Source organism: Myxocyprinus asiaticus, chromosome 5, assembly GCF_019703515.2.
Source record: "Myxocyprinus asiaticus isolate MX2 ecotype Aquarium Trade chromosome 5, UBuf_Myxa_2, whole genome shotgun sequence".
NCBI classification, from domain to species: Eukaryota; Metazoa; Chordata; class Actinopteri; order Cypriniformes; family Catostomidae; genus Myxocyprinus; species Myxocyprinus asiaticus.
In genome coordinates this window covers 24,256,110-24,275,954 of record NC_059348.1, presented here as the reverse complement: position 1 = coordinate 24,275,954, position 19,845 = coordinate 24,256,110, and the positions used below count along the sequence as shown (strand labels likewise).

Below are 19,845 nucleotides of genomic sequence, written 5' to 3'. Positions count from 1 at the left end.
TTTTACTTTGACAGAAGCATGACCTCAAACTATGCAAATTTAATTACACCAAAAAACATCAATCAGAGAGCAGAAAGGCAAAAAAGGAAAACAAATGTTGAACCAATGCCAGGTCTTTGAATGTACCTCTGTAATTAAATTATTGTTATTACTACAAGAAGTACAGTAAAGTTCAAGTCCAGACTGGCTGTGTATACTGTACCAACTGTCTCTTGATTGATGAACACCACCATCAAAGCCCCGTCCCCTCTTCAAGCTAAAAAGCTGAGCATCTGATCTGAACACACTTAGTTGTCTAAGTTTTTGCAAAGCTCAGTCACACACACTGCCTTAGTCTGTTATTTTCTCACCATTTAGAAATACAAAAGAATATGTGTATGGCATTCTCACATACTAATTCATAATATTTATAAATATGTATGTATACTGTACATATATATACTGTACATATATATTTATTATTTACCCTCTTGTCATTCAAAACTCCATATGACTTGTGTTTTAAACCTTCTAAAGCCATATAAGAGCTATGAACAGATTTTTTATTTTTTAATATGTGGTGAGGTAGTATGTGGGAGAGGAAAAGGAGTGGGGAGGAATTATTTCTGCTGACCCACTCAGTTCTTATCTGGGGGTTTCTGGAGAGGGATTGAGTGGGGGAGCGAAACAGTGTCAAGTGTGGTGAACCATGGACAGCAAGAAGGTGAAGCCATATTAAAGCTTTGTCCATCCACTACAGAGGATGAAAATGAATGTGGAAGTGATCAGGTTTCTGAATGTGGTGAACAATCTGGCCAGATGACATTCCAGAAGCCAGTTTATGGCAGAGCCCCTCCCTAACTGTCAAGGCAGAGAAGAGTGGCTCCATTTTGAGTAAATCATGGCAGCACCAAAACAAACGAATGCTAAGCATAGCCATCAGATAAGTGGCTTGGACAACAACCAGATACAGCAAAGAAGACCCCAAATTCTCCAACACATGGAAAATGACTTCTCATTGGTGCATTAAGGGTAACTCTCACCAAAATCCTCTAGAACATCTCAACCCCCATCTTAAGAATGAGGCTATGAAGGACAATAAAAATTCCTTAAACTCCAGAGGCAATATTAACTTACCATGAGGCAAAAGCTGAACAAAGAATCCACAAAGACAAATTTTACAAATAAACATTTACTCCTAACATGGTCACCAGCTGCAACACATCCACTCCATGTTTGTTCAAAGAACTGTTTATGTAAATTGCAGTTGTTCGCTTAGTACAATATTTCACAAAAGTTGAACTATGGTGGTATAAATTAATGCATGCATAATATTTAATCTTTCTATATCATGTTTGGTCTCTATATCTTCAGAAAAATGCCAAGAGTATTTTTTTTAAGAGGTTTGGAAAGGGAACAATGCATAGATAAAACTTTATAGACACTGTTCTCACTATGTACTTTAAAATATGCAAATGTTCCACACAGAGGAGGAAGGATGGGTTACACTTGGTGTTCCAGCTCTGATCTTAACACCCAATCAGAACACTGAAACAGGAAGGTGCCAAATAAAAATCTTCTCCTCAACAGGAAGGTATGAAACTATCCTCCGGATGACCACACCTTTATTCTGAGTTCCCAGCTGTTCGAGTTCAGGAGCAATAACAGATTAATAATTAACATTCTGGGTCCCCAGCCTGAGTGGTGGGAGACATTATCAGAATAACAGTTACACTCCAAAGTCCTGAGTCCCCATCCAGAGGGCTGTTAACAGGATACACTTCTATAACACTTCTCCGTTCTGGTCTAACTCCATGAGAGAGAGAGCGTATAAGTAGAAGATAGAAGTAGAAGATCGACCAAGTACCCAGACTTACTACACGAGACTATAGTAATGGCAAGTTTGGAATCTCTATACCAGGAAGATAACTTCAGCGACAATGTTTAGCTCTGGCGAGCAAAACTTCTCTTCAAGTTTTGTGCATGTTGTTCTGAGTGTTCCAGATAAAGAAACTTGCACCGACATAAGGCCTGTATATTTGCGTGTTCCAGATTGCGAGAACCCTCTCTGTGCTTCCAGGAGATCAGTATTCCTCAGCTCCTTCGTGTCCAAGGCTGTTGAAACGGAACCCAGCTCCTTCCCCACTATAACGTGGCCCTGAGCCCCGGTGGAAGATGTCGCTATCACCAAACTCATTGAACAATCAAGGAGAACATAAATATCACTACTAAACCTCTTTCCAGAGGCCTTGGTATTAGTGTATACTATCAGTTTATGATTAATGTTCTATAGATTACATAACCTGTGTATCAAATGTCTTGCGAATATTCTTTACGTTATTTGTTTAATTAAGAATATGGTTTTCACCTGATTATTGAACAGAGAAACAGCTATTTATCTTTCATAAGATAATAGTCATACTTTGCCATTGCTACATCCAATTCAACCACTTGCATCTTTCCATCCTATGCACTTTATTTGACCTATTCATTTATATTATTCTTTAACATATTAGTACCATTTTGTAGTTTTTGCTAGTTATTCTTATGAAATTTTTTTTGTAAATGAAACTCATTTTATTACAACTGTGTTTTCCTTGTGTTGATAATACAAAAGAGCTCTAAAGAGTTAGGATGAATTTTACAAATCCTTCAGATTATTCAGATGACCAACTCCCTCCATATTTACATATTTGTAATCCATTTGGATCCTTTTTTTTAAAAAATTTTTTATACTGTTAATGTAAAACTTGCTTTGCCCTGAGGATGGAGGAAGGAGCTGTCTGATAATAAGAGCCAGGTGGTGAAAAAGAGAGGAACAGGAAAAGAGCCCACAACAATTACAATCTTGTTGTATCATTTCCTTGACCATGTGAACACAATCAGACCAGATACATTTAAACTGACCAATCAGCAGGCCACCTTTTACCCCCACTGTATTCAAGTTGCTACCATTTGCAGAGTCCCAATACGCAAACACCTCAGCCAACAGGCTGATAGATCATTATCAGCATATTATGTATGTCTTAACATGTAAGAGGACTGTTTTCACAAATAAATAAGGGTTGTTACACAGAAATGAATTCTTTTGTTAATTTTCAACCCTACAGAGGTTTATTCTGCGATAACAATCGGCTGACTGTACATTATCCCTTACTTATTACACAGCTCTCTGGAACAAGGTTATAGTAGCTTAAACATTTTTTTCCCCGTTGCAATTTAATTTAGTTTTCGTTTTGTTTGTTAGTTCTTTGTTAGTTTTAGTTTTTAAATATTTTATAGTTTAGTTTTTCATTACATTTAGTTTTTATATCAAGTGATACATATAGAAAGGGGAAAACAGGCATTTGTGCAACGCGAGTCGTATAGCTGGACACCCAAATGTACAGTTTGTAAATAATCGTCATTTTAATAAGACCAACTGAATTTCATTACTGATATTACAGTAGAAGAAAACACATAATTACAATTCAAGAATGCTTCTTTTTTTTAATTGAACTTTAATCTCAAAGTCCTCTTTAGCGCATTTGACATGATGAGAAAGTAAGTCTTGTCGCAACTCTGAAAACTGAACATCAAACAAAACTCGATACCAATTCCAAATTAAATGTAAAACAAATCACTGATTGGCGGTATAAGACAGAATGAGTGAAAAGACTGTGTGTGTGTGTGTGTGGGAGAGAGAGAAAGAAAGTCAGAATAAATTACTTGATATTATATTGTTTCTGTTTTCTTTGATTTAAAATAATGCATTGGCAACACAACAAACAGTCATTCCAATAAAGGTTCAAATGTGTCTTAATTGAAGTCCCAGACATGGCTAGCACATTTTCTATAGGGTGACCAGATTTTGAAAGTCTCAAACTGGGACACCTGGGAGGTTTGCGATACATGCATATATATATATATATATATATATATATATATATATATATATATATATATATATATATATATATATATATATATATATATATTAACCACATTTTATATACACCAATCAGCCACAACATTAAAACCACCAGCCTAATATTGTGTAGGAGATGATATTCTTCTCACCACAATTTTACAGAGCGGTTATCTGAGTTACCGTATGCAAATATGGGTGCCAGATGGGCTGGTTTGAGTATTTCTGTAACTGCTGATCTTCTGGGATTTTCACTCACAATAGTCTCTAGAATTTACTCCAAATGGTGCCAAAAACAAAAAACATCCAGTGAGTGGCAGTTCTGCAGATGGAAGCCCCTTGTTGATGAGAGAGGTCAACAGAGAATGGCCAGACTGGTTCGAACAAAGTCTATGGTAACTCAGATAACCGCTCTGTACAATTGTGGGTTGGCGCTGTTTTGGTGGCACGTGGGGGACCTACACAATATTAGGCAGGTAGTTTTAATGTTGAGGCTGATCGGTGTATTTGTAAAATGTACAAATTCCATATAGCCTATTCTATCCATATGATGTCATATTGCATGTGTAATAATGCTATGACTTGTCAGTGCTTGAAATTTCTTGTCAGCTACACATTTTTACATAAAATTTGCAACATTGGAACTTAAAAGTTAAAATACACTTCCACATTTCCACATTTAAGTTCTTGTACTACTTACCAAAAAAAAAATAAAAAAAATAAAAAAAATAAAAATACAACTGTATGAATATGAGCTGCAATCTCTTATTTAACACTGTGGCCATGGGAAAGTGAACATTTACAGCGACAGCAAAACATTTCAATTCCATTTTCATGTGTTGTGCAAAGAAATAGATCGGCTTCTTTTAGCTTGATGGACATACATTTTTATTTGGGCATTTCTAATTTGCGTTGGATAATGACAGAGAGCAGCAGAGAGTGCCAAGTGCATGAGCCATTGTCATGGTAACCAGATAGCTTCTGAGCGGAATGCTGCAGACTGATAGAATGAAAGGATCGTCAAATCATCTTGCAATGCAATAAAATACCTTCCCTTCCCTGCAATCGATACCAGACATGATACCAAGAAGGACGTTTAAGATATTTAATTTCAACGAGAAAAAAATTAAATAATCAGTGAGCCTAACAGCTGAAACCGGTACATAATTATATTTTTTAGAGAAATGACTGGACACTGGGACACACCTCGTGTTAAATCGAATCCCCATATGACATCACAGTGATTCCATTGGCTCAAAGAGCAAGTAATGTGTACTCTATTCAGTGCCTGATTAAAAATCTTCCAAATTCACTTCATGGTATACGCAGTTTTAACTATGTAAATACGACATTTAATATCTTTTAAATCATATGTTACACATAATAATATATAACTTAAGTTACAGATTGTGAAATTAAAGATGTATCTTTGTTTGTGTTTTTCAGTTAGCGTAGACTTCAATGACATGCTATCATAATAACATGGTTTTTGCTCAGGCATTACAAATAGTTACCCCCATGGGGACTTGATTTTCCCTTGCAAACTTCACTCCATCTCATGGACTCGGATGTACATCATTGCTTAGGTTGTGCGAGTGTCCACTACTGGCAGAACCTGTGCAGTGGGCTTAACTGGAACAACCTTAACCCTTGATCACTTGGAGCATGTTGAAGGCCATGGGCGGCTCTAGGGCTGGACTAACGGGGCTTAAGCCACAAATGTTTTCTGTAAAGCCCCAAATGTTTTGATCACCTTTTTGTAGTGACATCATAAGTACCAGTGCTTGGGTATCAAGTTGAAATGAAAACATGTTACATTTTATTATTTTAACATTACATTTTAAAATTACGGTAATATACTGTATATAAATGAATGATTCCTGTCTTTCTATGGTATTGACAACACCAAATACAGACTCAATTCAGTACCCATGAGCTGTCTTGTCAGCAGCTAATTTCCAGCTCACATGTAACCTTTGTGTGCGCATGCAAGAAGAGAGTTTGAGGCACGTGATTGCAGCTGCATATTGGAAACTGTGCTGAGTTGGTCCATCCAGGTGCAGTAAGTACCAAATATTTAGATATATAACCCTGAAAACAAGGAGTAATATATACAGATGTACTCGAGGAATTTGCTAACTTTAAAATCAAGAGCCAAGACATTTGCGTGTTTAGCAAAACTCTTTATTAAGACACGATGCAATAAACATAGCAAACTTTAGGCGATCTAGCTATTATTTTTTAGCCTGTTAACAACCTGCTTTCTTGTAAGTTAACTTAAGCACCCGACGAATCAATGAAAACTGTATACAGCCGTAGACAATGTGTGTCAAACCAATAAAAAATGTATACAGCAGTAGACAATGTGTGTCAAACCAATAAAAAATGTATACAGCAGTAGACAATGTGTGACAAACCAATAGAAACTGTATACAGCCGTAGACAATGGCTGTGTCTCGTTTGGAAGGCTGCATCCTCCGGAGGTCGCATTTGTCGGCCGCATACGTCATCGAGGCTGTCTCATTTCAGAAAAGTGAGTAGGACACTCTGAATGCAGCCTTCTTATGCAACCTTCTTTCTCGGTAATTCGGAGGATGCATGGGGTGTATCCTACGTGGGCACTCACAACCCACAATTCTTTGCTTCAACGGAAATGTAAAAAAAAAAAATAATGATGCCAATTTGCCCGTAAATATGATGTTCAAACACAAGTAGTGTTAATTCCCAAGTTGAAGTATCTCAGTAGATGGGTGCAGAGCATATAATATGTATAATTATATTAATATATAATTAAAATAAAGTATTAGACTAAAAGTACATCTGTAAAATCTATTTTCTTTTCTCTTTACATCATTATAATGCTCCTAAAATGTACCTCATACATTCCCTTCCAAAGGGACTTTGTTCCCTTGTGGTGTGCTGTCATAGCAACCATGTTACGTTCCGTTTCCGTTTGTCCTATGAAGGCCGTCTCATTTAAATGAGGCTTGTTTAAAGGAGGACGCTCAGTATACTGCAGCCTTCAAAGGACGCATCCTACCTAGCATGCAGCCTTCCAAACGAGCCACAGCTAATGTGTGTCAAACTACAGAAAGCCAAAAGGGACAAAATTGTGTTTTTGTAAAATCGCGTTTTAAAGTATAGATTTTAAAAGCACGCAATTTCTGACCTTCGAGCGTATGTGAGACAAAAGTTAGTGAGACTTTTTTAGTTTACTATATAAATAACACATCATAGATGTATTCAGGTTTATGTATATGGCCCCATATCCACAGAGGTCTGGGCTAAGCCCCGAATGTCCACTGACCCTAGTACCACCCCTGCTGAAGGCTGATGTCAATTTGTGGAATTATTTAGTAATTTTGCACCTGAGAAAACAACGTTTTCGGAGATTGATTTCAGAGGCATATGTATAAATCTTGTATGTTTAATTTGTTTTCTTCATTAGAATGAATTGTTAGAAAGGATTAATCAAGATTTACACAAATGAAAATGATAACATAATGAACACATAGGCTATAACTGTGTGATAAACAGTTTAAGGTAGCTACAAGTATTATGCTGTTAAATCTCAATATAACTTTTCTAAACTGCTTAATTGACCTAACTTCTCTTCCATCATACATAAGAGTTGTGTGGGGGTGGGGTTGATGAAGCACGATCCACTGTCACATCAAGTTGCGTTATGGGATATGGAGCTGCCTGAAGCGTACATCAACGTAGGCTCGCTCCCTCGATCAAAATCGAGGGGTTGAGGGTCTGTCAATAGAAACTTCCCTCCTCTTTTAGCGAAGTGGAACAGACTTCCAAAATGGCGGCGAAGATTCCCCTGAGGGGAAGTGCTTAGAGGAGTTAGCGAGTGGATGTTAAAAGTGAATTGAAACGCAGCCCAGGATCGACTTCTGAGTCACCCTAGTTTTCTACCTGCTTTGCTTCTCTCCATGATGTACTGTAGTGATTCCCTCCTGCTATCGCCGCTTAGTGGCACCTTCATGTTAAGGTGATAGCGGGTTTAAAGCTTTAAAAACCTATCGCAACAAAACCGAAAACGAAATATGTTTTACGATTATTTTTATTTTATTTTCGTTTTTTTCAGAGCCATGAAATTTTATTGTAGTTTAGTTTCAGTTTTTCTAATTATGTTTATTTTTATTTTTATTTCAGATTACGAAAATGTTTTTTTTACATTTCGTTTTCGTTTTAGGTTATGATAAACCTTGCTCTGGAATACTCGCTTCACTTCGGGGTTTATTGTGCAATAAAAACCGGCTGACTATACATTATCCCTTACATATTTCACTCATCTAAATTTCTGATAAGTTATTATTTTTTTACATTTATATATATTATATTTAGTTTTTACCTGTTTGAAAGCAATCATTGTACTTGCAATTCTGTTTGGTGACACTAGTATTGCAGAAGTTACACAATTCACCTTTAAAACATTGTCATGTTTTCATATTATCATGTTTGATTTTAAATATCGAGTAGACAGAGTGAATAATAGAGGAAGAACTTTATTAATATACTTTTTGAGTAATGAAAGACAGATACTGTAGACTGACCTATTTCTCTGTACTAACAGATCTTTGCTTTTGTTCTTGAAATTTTCATTCAAAACATGTATTATTTCAGATATTTCTCTGTAGTCCATTATAATTGTGCTCTCTGTCTGAAAACAACAAAAAACCTGCTTTCCTGAATCAAACTGTGTTTCCATGGCCCCTCATAAATCGCAGTGGATGACTCATTGTCAAACGTTTCATATTTTCTTATAAAAGTATGCCTTTCATTCAGTGTTCTTTAAATGTTCTCTACTGTAAATGTTCTTAATACTTACAGCTTTGTGTGCAGTTTTACACTAATATTTGAATTCTTAAAGTAATTCACTACAATCGCTTCCTTTGCATCCATTAGTCCAGGGTCACTAGTTGTTTGTCTGTAAGCATGCTTTCAGAATATTCATGACCGCGTTAACATCCAAAGGACTACCCATGCAGATGCTCTTAGCCTTGAGCTGCACATCAGGTGAATTATGAGAGTTTCTGCTCCAGCGGCTGAACAATCATTCCTGCATACACTCTTCACCTATAGTACCATGGCAACATCAGCTATTAAAGAAATAGCGCAATCTCAGTTCTAGATTTCAGCTTTACCGTAAGCTTGAAGCCATATTAAGTGTTTCCTAAAATCATTGTTTTCAAAAGTATTTGAAAATACTGTAGAAAGTTGACGTGACAACATAAAAACTGAATAAGTTTCTAGTAGAAGATATAGCACATGTTTTTGTCAACAGAATGTTTTTGCTTAAGGATGGTTGATGGTTCAAGCAAAAATGAAATGGAGTAGATTATCACATTGAAATGTAGCGATCATTTATTCCAAGTTTTACATAAATTATATGTAACACAGATGTGTAAGTCTACTGTCATATATTTGAAGGGTTTTTAGGGGCACAGACAGAACCGCAAACACAAAGGAGGCAAAAGAAAGTTAAGCAAACAAAAGAACAGCATTGTAACAAAACCACAAAGACATGAACACATTTTACCACAGAATTCTTTAAATATGAAGTTCTAGAATGCAATAAGCTTTTGGACATACAGCACAGAAAAGAGCATGACTGATTGAATCACACAGGAATGATTCACATGATTCAAAAGTAAACAATTATCACGTTGAATACAATACTGTCCAGAATCCATTAATATTGTTGAACAGCCAAAAAGCACCTCAAAGTAGTTTTGTTGTTTTCATTTTCTGTCTAAAAGGGTTAATCAAAGCAACCACAAAATAACCAAAAGTTGAAAAAAAGCCTTTTTCCATTTCAAGATTCCCTGCCTCATATATAAACTTGATTATCTAACCAAGCTCTGTATATACAGAGTTGAACATCTTTGAATTTGACACTTCTTTTAAGAGATTGAGGTATACTGTGAAGGAATTCAATCTGACATCGAGCTACTTTTCATCAAGTTTCTTTAGCATTGCTGAGTCATTGATTACCACAGCATCATTGCTACCACTTGTGAACATAAAAAGCTAGTGGAAATCTTCTGATCTCAGAGTGACAGTGAAACAACTCAGTTTCAGTCAGTCCTTCACTCAACATTAGACATAGGTAAATGCCCATATAGTCCTGGATAGAGCGGATACTCATAGTGCTTAAATTGGTCAATATTTACAAAAGGGATGCTTTATAATTACAAATATGAATGGTTTGAAATACTTTTTTTATTTTATAGTTGACAGGGACACTTAATTGATTGACATCTTGTAAAGAATGCTGTTTCACTGGTGGTTTTCACAAAACAAAAAACAATGAAGAAAAAAAAAAACATTTAGAGGATAGTCTCTTTATAGATACCAATATTTTATCATTCCAATTCTGATACACATGCAAGATTTTAAAGGCAATTGAGAAAGAACAGTATTGTACAAAACAATAATTACAGTTGTACCAAAAAATGCACTTTCAATAGCACCTTAAATGTTTGTTTGGGTGTTTAGAACAAGAGCACACCACTGTGGTTGTCTTTCTTGAGCAGCACCTGGAGGAGGATCCGTAAAGGATACAGGGATTAGGAGTAGGAATGGGATTTGCAAACATATTCAGGATTGGGATTTAGGGAGGGATTGTGATGAATTAAGGATTCCATTAAGGACTAAACTAAGGAGTTTGGAAATGGGACAAGGATACTACAGGTTCTAGGCTGGGAAGGGTGGTGAGAAGGTAAAGGAATGGGCCATTCTTCTTCTTCTGAAAGTGCGCCACTGCCCACCAGGCAGTTCACATCCTCTCTCACAACTTTACTCCAATAGCAGGTTTCAATCAGGCGATCGGGACCCCACCAGGGCGATGACTATTCCATAGAAGATTACACAGTGCAGGTGCTGGTGTGTGTGTTTGTGGCACAAGGAGGGTATGGGGGGGCTCTTGGCTGGCCACACTTCTTGACCTTTGCCGTAAATGTAGGTGTCCTTTAGCCGAGGAAGCAGACAGGGCCTACCTCAAACCCAAACCTTTGATTAGTATCCCCAAAGTCATTCAACATGACATCAATGATGGGCACCTGGTCGATGCGGGGAGTATTAATTTCCATCACAGACTTGGAATATCCCTGCTTCAGCTAAAATAAAGAGAGATGAAGAGATTTTATGTTATTATTTAGAACTGTGTTATATCACCTTAACAAACATGACAGGGCTAAAAGTATGTGGACACCCAAGCACCACACCCTCATGTGCTTGTTTAATTTCAAAACCATGGGTATGAATAGGAAGTTGTTGGGACTTCCTTTGCTGCTATAACAGTTTCCACTCTTCTAGAAAGACTTTCCACTAGATGCTGGAACCCGGGACTAAAAACAATTCAAGCAACGATAACGAAAACTCAAAACGAACTAAATTTGTTGAAGAACATAACTGAAAACAGGAACAAAGACATTTTCTATTGTTCCAGAGTGAAAACTTAATTTTTAAATGCTGGTAAATGGTTATAACCGATTCATTTTGTTCCAATAAAATGAAACTTGTGCTTCAATCATGAAAGAAACTGCAGCATCAGACATTTATATTTTTTGCCTAATTGCACGTTGTTAATGTCACATTCTGTGAATGAAGACCTTTTTAACAACTATGTATAATTACTACATATACATGCACAGTTAATCCAGATACAAGGACAATTATTAGAGGTAAAAAGTACATTTCTTAGTTGTTTGCAAGTCTTCAGTGAATTATTGTTAGATATGATGCATTAATACAGATTTGATGCTGCTGGGTTCTGATAAAGAAGCAGATCAGTAATTAAAATTCTACGTGAATTAAGTGTATGTTTTTTATGACTTCTATGCAGATAAATCCACCACACAGGAAAAAAATTTAGTTGCTTATTTTTGCTTATTTTGGTGAGGCAAGTGGCTTATTTTGGGCATGTTTTCCAGACCAGGTTGCTCGTTTCTCTTGCGATATCTGGCAACACTGTAACTGTTAATACAACCACTTTAAAGAACATTATTAACCATTGATCAAGGTTCCCTTTGACAGAGGTGGCATGGACCTTGTCGGGCCATTAGAATGGTCAGCATGCGGGCATCGTTTTGTGTTGGTTCTGGTGGACTACGCAACGCGATGCCCTGAAGCAGTGCCTCTTCGCATCATCTCAACACGTAGCGTTGCGGAGGCACTCTTCAGAATAATCTCCCGAGTGGGGATTCCGAAAGCAATCCTCACTGACCAGGGCACTACTTTCATGTCACGTACACTACGCGAGCTGTACTAATTATTTGGTATTAAATCTATTCGGACAAGCGTGTACCATGCACAAACGGATGGCTTGGTCGAACGATTTATTAAGACCTTAAAAAATATGATTCGTTTAAGTTAGTGCACAAAAATGATCAGAATTGGGATAAGTGGCTTGAACCCCTGTTATTTGCAGTGCGCGAGGCCCGCCTCCATGGGGTTTTCCCAATTTGAATTGTTATTTGGCCGTAAGCCCCGTTGCGTGTTAGACATCATGAAGGAAAATTGGGAGGAGGGACCGTCACAGAGTAAAAATGAAATTCAATATGTTCTTGACCTGAGAGCAAAACTCCACACACTGGGGTGACTATCACAGGAGAATTTGCTACAGGCGCAAGAACGTCAGTCCCTGCTCTATAACAGGGGAGCTCGGCTACTCGGCTCTAAATTACTCGCAAAGTGGCAAGGGCCCTTTGAGGTCACACGGCGAGTTGTGGAAGTTGATTAAGAGGAAGTGCGTTCAGATGGGGGGGGGTCAAATTTACCACCTCAACCTACTAAAACCATGGAGAGAGGCGGTCCCTGTATCCTTGGTGATAGTAGTTCTGGAGAGGGAGGAGCTCGGCCCGGAGGAGAGTCTAAAAGCCAATCAGTTCACCCTGGTCCCTTGCGGAGACCACCTCTCGTCGTCACAATGTACGTAGGTTGCCAGGTTGCAAAATGACTTCTCTGACATGTTCTCGCCTCTCCCCGGCCGCACTAATCTCATAAAACACCACATCGAGACAACCCCAGGGGTAGTGGTACAGGAAGTGGCAAGTAGTACAGGAAGAATTAAAGGCCATGCTCGATATGGGCGTAATAGAAGAATCCCACAACGATTGGGCCAGCCTGGTGGTTCTGGTGCCTAAGAGCAATGGCTCTGTCCGGTTCTGTGTGGATTATAGAAAGGTCAACACGGTGTCAAAATTTGATGCTTATCCAATGCCTCGTATTGATGAACTGCTTGATCAGTTGGCCTCGGCTCGCTTTTATTCAACACTTGATTTGACAAAGGGATACTGGCAGATCCCCTTAACGCCGATGACCTGTGAGAAAACGGCCTTCTCCACAACGTTTGGATTACACCAATTTGTGACCCTTCTATTTGGTTTGTTTGGGGCCCTGGCTATGTTTCAGCATCTGAGACTGAGTCCTCAGACTGCATGCTGCGTATGCTGCTGCTTATTTGGATGATATCATTATTTACAGTAATGATTGGCAACGGCATATGCAACGTCTGAGGGCGGTTCTGAGGTCGCTGTGACGAGCGGGGCTCACAGCAAACCCGAAGAAGTGCGCAATTGGGCGGGTTGAGGTACAGTATCTGGCAGGTGTGACTCCAGGAGCGACCCCAGATTGATAAAACCACAGCAATAGTGACCTGCCCGAGACCCAAGACCAAAAAGGAGGTGAGACAGTTTTTGGGGTGGCTGGCTACTATTGAAAGTTTGTGCCTAATTTTTCAGACGTCACCAGCCCACTGACTGATCTCACTAAAAAAGGGAGCCCCAGACCCGGTCCAGTGGATGGAGTCGTGCCAACAAGCTTTCATGCAGGTAAAAGCTGCACTTTGTGGTGGGCCGCTTCTGCATTCCCCTGATTTCTCTCTCCCTTTTGTTTTACGGACGGATGCATCGGACAGGGGGCTGGGTGCTGTTCTGTCCCAAGTGGTGAAGGGGGAAGAGCGCCCAGTGCTGTACATTAGTCGAAAGCTCTCTATGAGAGAGACAAAGTACAGCACCATAGAGAAGGAGTGTTTGGCCATCAAGTTGGCGGTCCTCACTCTCCAATACTATTTGTTGGGATGAGCATTCAACCTCCGTTCGGACCACACCCGCTCCAATGGCTCCACCGCATGAAGGATGCCAATGCTCGGATCATTCGTTGGTATCTGGCACTCCAGCCATTTATGTTCGAGTGGTTCACAGACCGGGGTCACAGATGGCTGTCACGGACTTCTTCTCCAGAAGGGGGGGGGGGGCAGTCTGGGGGTTCCCCCGGCCTGAGTTGGTCGGTGGGGATATGTGGAGGTGAGGGCGTGGTCAAGCGCCCATCTGGGGAGAGACAAAGCATAAGGACATCCACCTGAGATGAATTGTGACTAATTACCATTTCCATGTTCACAGTGAGAGTCGGGGGAGATAAAAGACAGCCAGTCCACTGAAAGAGACAGAGAGAGAGATAGAGCTGCAGGGAGCAGAGTGTTCTTGAGTGTGATCTGTATTGTGCTGAAAAAGCATCAACTTGAGTGTGACCACTGAAAAGTGGAGTATATAAAGACTGTGAAGCTGTAGGAAATAAAGCCCTTTTGAGTTGGATCTCGCTGTGTCCCGCTTCCTCCTTTTGATCCAAATACGAACATCTTTTACACCGTTCTTTTATTTCATTCTAACCAGTAACCATTTGGAAAGGAGGCTGCGGAACGGCTGAACTGGAATGAAAAAATACAGTTTCTGCTCAGAACCAACTGAAATAAAAAAATATTTCATTTTCAGTTCCTGGTTAGAACATTGCTGCAGGGCTTTTCTCCACTGATGGTGGCTCACAGTCACTGTTTCAATACACCCCGAAGGTGTACAGTGAGGTTTAGGCCTGAGCTTTGTGCAGGCCATCTTAAGTTCTTCCACACCAGACTCAGTAAACCATTTCTTTATGGACCTTGGTTTGCTGATCGGGGCATTGTCATTGTTGGGCCTCATGTATTCAGATAGAAGACAAAGGCAGACCTAACACAGTCGTAAAACCTAACTGAGGCCCACATACAAAGTCATAAATCTTACTGATAAAAACCACGCCAAAATCAAACAAAGGGAGTCCAAAACAGACTACAAATCCCATGAAGCTTTGCTCACTAAAGGATCGAACTCTCAACTCCTATTGGATGAGGCACACAACAGAACTGCCCTCAACCATGACGTCATCAGGAGTAGAAATAACTCTGAGATGCTTCCGGGATTTGCTTCCAGCAACTTTGCTCACTGTGCGTAGACGCAACTCATCGCTGCTGTCAGGTGTAGCCTCGTGGCACAAGGAAGTAACATCCAACTTGAAACTGTGGCCATACAATCTCCATCTCGCTGGACGAGTTGAGATTACTCTGTGTTCCACCGAACACTCTAACGGATCCGAAGGAGACCGCCGAGTAATCCGCATCTTCATCTGTTTGCCTGCAGAAGTGAAGAGAAAAAATATTTCTCTTCCATCTTCAATCAAGTTGACGTCACTGATTTCTCTGCCAGCCCGCCCGAGAATCAGCCACCGTACCGCCCACCGATAGAGCGAGGAAACGGCCTCCCGTCATCACCCGAGCCTCGAGGAAACGAGTTGGAGTCAAACGACAGATGAACACACATTCTAGCTGCATCCTCATGCGATTCAAGTATGAGGTTTACGTCTGGGCAGAGATAGAATATTATAGTGTGTTATTCTTGTGTATCAAGGTTATTGCTTGTACAGTTTACGGACCGCCAAGTCCACTCATGGCTAATAATACTCAAGGTATTTAATGTATGGTTATCACGAATGAGATCTGCTGTGTTGTAGTCCAACCACATTGGACTGTTGTGTATTTCCGCCATCGCGGGTGAGACCGACACTGAGTTTATCCATTAAAGAATCAAAGACCGTGGGATGGTTTACGAGCCATCCACCGCATCTCTGAGTGATAAACTAACAGCTTCTTTCTCTCCCACGATCGCGAAACCAGCTTTGGGGCTGTCACTTTATTCTCTCTCTCTCTCTCGTACTAACCACACACACACATGCGACCCCTCACAAACATTCTCGCACACACTTTTGGCTAGTAGTTAACTTCGTGATAAAGCTCAGCCTTGTTCCTAAGTTATCGCACAAGCGGAAACATGTGGTAAACTGGTAGATGCCATTGACCGGTTTCTCTCTGCCCACATTCGCGGCCATATTCTCTGGCTGGAAATCTTGCGTGACATACTCTCCACAAGAGTCACGTCCACCATTTTGTGTGCGTCCCTCCTCACACACACACACACACACACACACACACACACACACACACACACACACACACACATTCTCTCTCTCACACACACACCTCCCTCATGTGTTATAGGATTATTTTGGTTACCATATCTAATCATATCACTGTTTAGTTTGTAGTTGTAAGTCGGAAGTTTATTGACTGCATTGTATTGATTATTAATTGATATTGCTGCATAAATAAACTTCGTTATATTTCAAAGAGAAGTGTTTTGGTTTGTTTGCATACACCTGTGTCAAATGCTGATGGGATGTCAGTGCTCGGATTCAAGCCTTCATTGTTTTTTTTTTTCGAAAATCGATGTCGATATTCCTAAGAGAACAATCTAATATTGAGACTGTTATACTATCTGGTTATTAGTCCCTGATTCCAGGGTGGTGCCCCAGCGATATTAATCCTTATTAATATTCTATTGATTTTTGATCATTGATAATTATCTTTGATGATTGTTGAATTTGAAGGATCAATAAGCTAGTGTCAATTTTAATCAATGTTTCATCGATGTTAACAATTAACGATTATCTTTGATAATTGTTGATTTAAAGGATTAACAAAAACTAACATTGATTCAAATCAATGTTCTATTGATTTTAATAATTAATAATTATCTTTGATCATTATTAATTATTGCTAATAACCAAACCCGCTCCTAAACGTAGCGCACTACATTTACTGGAGCCCCATATGAGATTTTAATGAGTTAGATTCTATTATTTAATTTAAATATTAATTAATAACTAAAGAAATAATTATCAATTATTTCTGATAGTAACACTGATCTAAACAACCAGTAAAGCTCTACATCATGCTAGAACAATAACGGTATGCCCCATTCTACTAAAAAATGTCTGTCTGAGGAGATTTAATGGCTGTTTGCTTGATTTATGCACCTATTAGTAATGTGTGTATCTGAACTAGCCAAAGCTGTTAACTTAAAAGGGGAGTCCACACGCTTTTGGCATACTTTATAGTAGTGTGTATAGAGATGACCAGCATGTAGATCATCCCTGGCAGGTTTACTTACCGAGCAGCCATCTGAAAGAGCCTTGATGAAGGGGTTGTTGTCATAGGACATTTCCTCATCATTAGAGCCCAGGAAGCGCAGCGCCTTGTCATAGCTGTCTGCTTTGGCATCATACCAAGCCACAGACTGATGGCATATATAAGTGAAGTTCTGCCTGGCAGAAGAGCTGAGCAACTTGAGGAATGTCATCTGGACTGAGTTTATGGAGCTCTCCGCAACATCGACATAGGACAGCTGAGGCACAGAGAAAAGAGGGATTAAAAATCAGCTCTGCACCGTAAAAACATTTCTTTTTTTCATTATACTGTAACATCTTTGTTTACTTTCATATAACTTGTCAATAATCTTCTGTCTTTTCATCTTGATTTACTTAATTTACACCAGTAATTAAATACAAAATGAACTTATTACTTTAGGTTGGAACTTTGGCACCACTTTAATTTTAAATTTAAGGCAGCAATTAAAGGGATTGTTCAATATAAAGTCATACACATCTGGGATGGCATGAGGGTGAGTAAATCATGATAGAATCTTCATTTTTGGGTGAAATATTATTTTAAATTACATTTTAGTGGGTTTAAATATTTTACTGTGTGGCTGAAAGAAGACCACTAAATACTGGATAAACTCCTCTAGTAGTAGAAACATATATGACCAAGTTGCTGAGCTTTGTTTTAAATTGGGAGAGAATAGTAAGCAATTACGATTTTTCCACGCTTGAATTCACTGAACCAAGATCCTGGGGACTCCTTTGGCCAGTTTGATATTCTAACCTATAAGAAAAGGAAATCATGATCAAACAATTCACTAAGACAAGCAAGCTCTTTAATTTTATTTTATATTACCACTGATAATGAGATTTAGCTCTCACCCCTGAGGATTTCTTATCGGGGTAGATGCACGTTTCTCCTCCCGCTGTGAAGTTACAGTACACTTTGAAGGCGTCTCCTATGCATCCCATATTGGGATCGATCCAGTATTCTCCTACAGTCAAAAACATGCAAGTTAAGACAAAATTCACTACTCTGTTACCCCAATTAAAGAGAGAAGCTATACACTAATGTATGTTTTATCTGGATGTACCAGTATTTTCAAACCTAACTACACTGGTGGCCAGAAGTTTGTAATAATGTACTGATTTTGCTGTTTCAGATGGAAATTGGTACTTTAATTCACCAAAGTGGCATTCAACTGATCACAAAGTATAGTCAGGACAAAAAAAACAGCACCTTCACTATTTGAAAAAAGTCATTTTTGATCAAATCCAGACAGGCCCCATTTCCAGCAGACATCACTCCAACACCTTATCCTTGTGTAATCATGCTAAATTGCTAATTTGGTACTAGAAAATCACTTGCCATTATATCAAACACTGCTGAAAACTATTTGGTTCGTTAAATGAAGCTTAACATTGTTTTTGTGTTTGTTTTTGAGTTGCCGCAGTATGCAATAGACTGGCATATCTTAAGGTCAATATCAGGTCAAAAATGGCAAAAAAGAAACACCTTTCTCTAGAAACTCATCAGTCAATCATTGTTTTGAGGAATGAAGGCTATACAATGCTTGAAAATGCCTGAAGATTTCATACAAAGGTGTACACTACAGTCTTCAAAGACAAAGGACAACTGGCTCTAACAAGGACAGAAAGAGATGTGGAAGGCCAGATGTACAACTAAACAAGAGGATAAGTACATCAGAGTCTCTAGTTTGAGAAATAGATGCCTCACATGTCCTCAGCTGACAGTTTCATTGAATTCTACCCACTTAACACAAGTTTCATGTACAATAGTAAACAGAAGACGCAGGGATGCAGACCTTATGGGAAGAATTGAAAAGAAAAAGCCACTTTTGAAACAGAAAAAAAAAAAAAAAAATACCAAGGATCTGCAAAGCTGTCATTGCTGCACGTGGAGGATTTTTTGATGAGAACTCTTTGAAGTAGTTTAAGAAGTTCTGAACATTTTATGTTAGTTAGTAATTTTTTACATTATTAATGTCATGACTATACATTGTGATCAGTTGAATGCCACTTTTGCGAATTAAAGTACCAATTTCTTTCCATAAGAGCAAAATCTTTTCCAAACTTTTGGCCACCAGTGTATATGATGAACCATTAGCTGTTCAGTTCAGATAGACTTAAAGGACTCTTGTGTACTTCATAAGCTCAAATAAATGAATAATTCTGCTTTGATATGCTAAAGAAAACTCATAAGCTCAGAACTTTCTCCCACCATCAGGGAAGTCTGGTTGACTGAGCTGCAGGTCTTTGCAGGTTCTGGCTGGGTTGTCTTGGGTTCCCAGTGGGAACTTCATGCGTTCAATGTCCTGCTTGAGGTTGTTGAGGGAGCCAAACACATCCTCCATTCCCTCCACGCCATAATCTATCATTCCTGCTGCCTCGTCATCCTGCATGTCAGGTGACCTCCTAGATCTTTTATTCATCTGGATGGGGAGGGGCTGGATCATGTCCCCGGGTGAGCCCTGGGTGATTGACAATCAAAGATAAATGATCAATAAATGATTTTAATTGGGTCAGCTTTAACTCCATAGGAGACAGAAGCAAATGAGCTAATTCGATTTCCAGCAGAGCTCTCAATGCCATTCAATTTATTTCCACACAATATAATATGT

At 39.0% G+C, this 19,845-nt stretch overlaps 1 protein-coding gene across 1 annotated transcript in view; it reads right to left on the bottom strand.

The window, feature by feature from the left end:
• Nucleotides 1-9,245: 9,245 nt before the first annotated feature.
• col11a1b (collagen, type XI, alpha 1b) overlaps nucleotides 9,246-19,845 on the bottom strand; it is a 131,100-nt gene continuing 120,500 nt past the window's right edge. The window contains exons 63-67 of the mRNA XM_051698996.1: nucleotides 19,446-19,695; nucleotides 18,086-18,198; nucleotides 17,919-17,987; nucleotides 17,215-17,448; nucleotides 9,246-11,016 (exon numbers count right to left, since the gene is read on the bottom strand). Coding sequence (XP_051554956.1) covers nucleotides 10,870-11,016; nucleotides 17,215-17,448; nucleotides 17,919-17,987; nucleotides 18,086-18,198; nucleotides 19,446-19,695 — 813 coding nt within the window. The 3' untranslated portion in view covers nucleotides 9,246-10,869. The remainder of the gene's footprint in view (nucleotides 11,017-17,214; nucleotides 17,449-17,918; nucleotides 17,988-18,085; nucleotides 18,199-19,445; nucleotides 19,696-19,845) is intronic.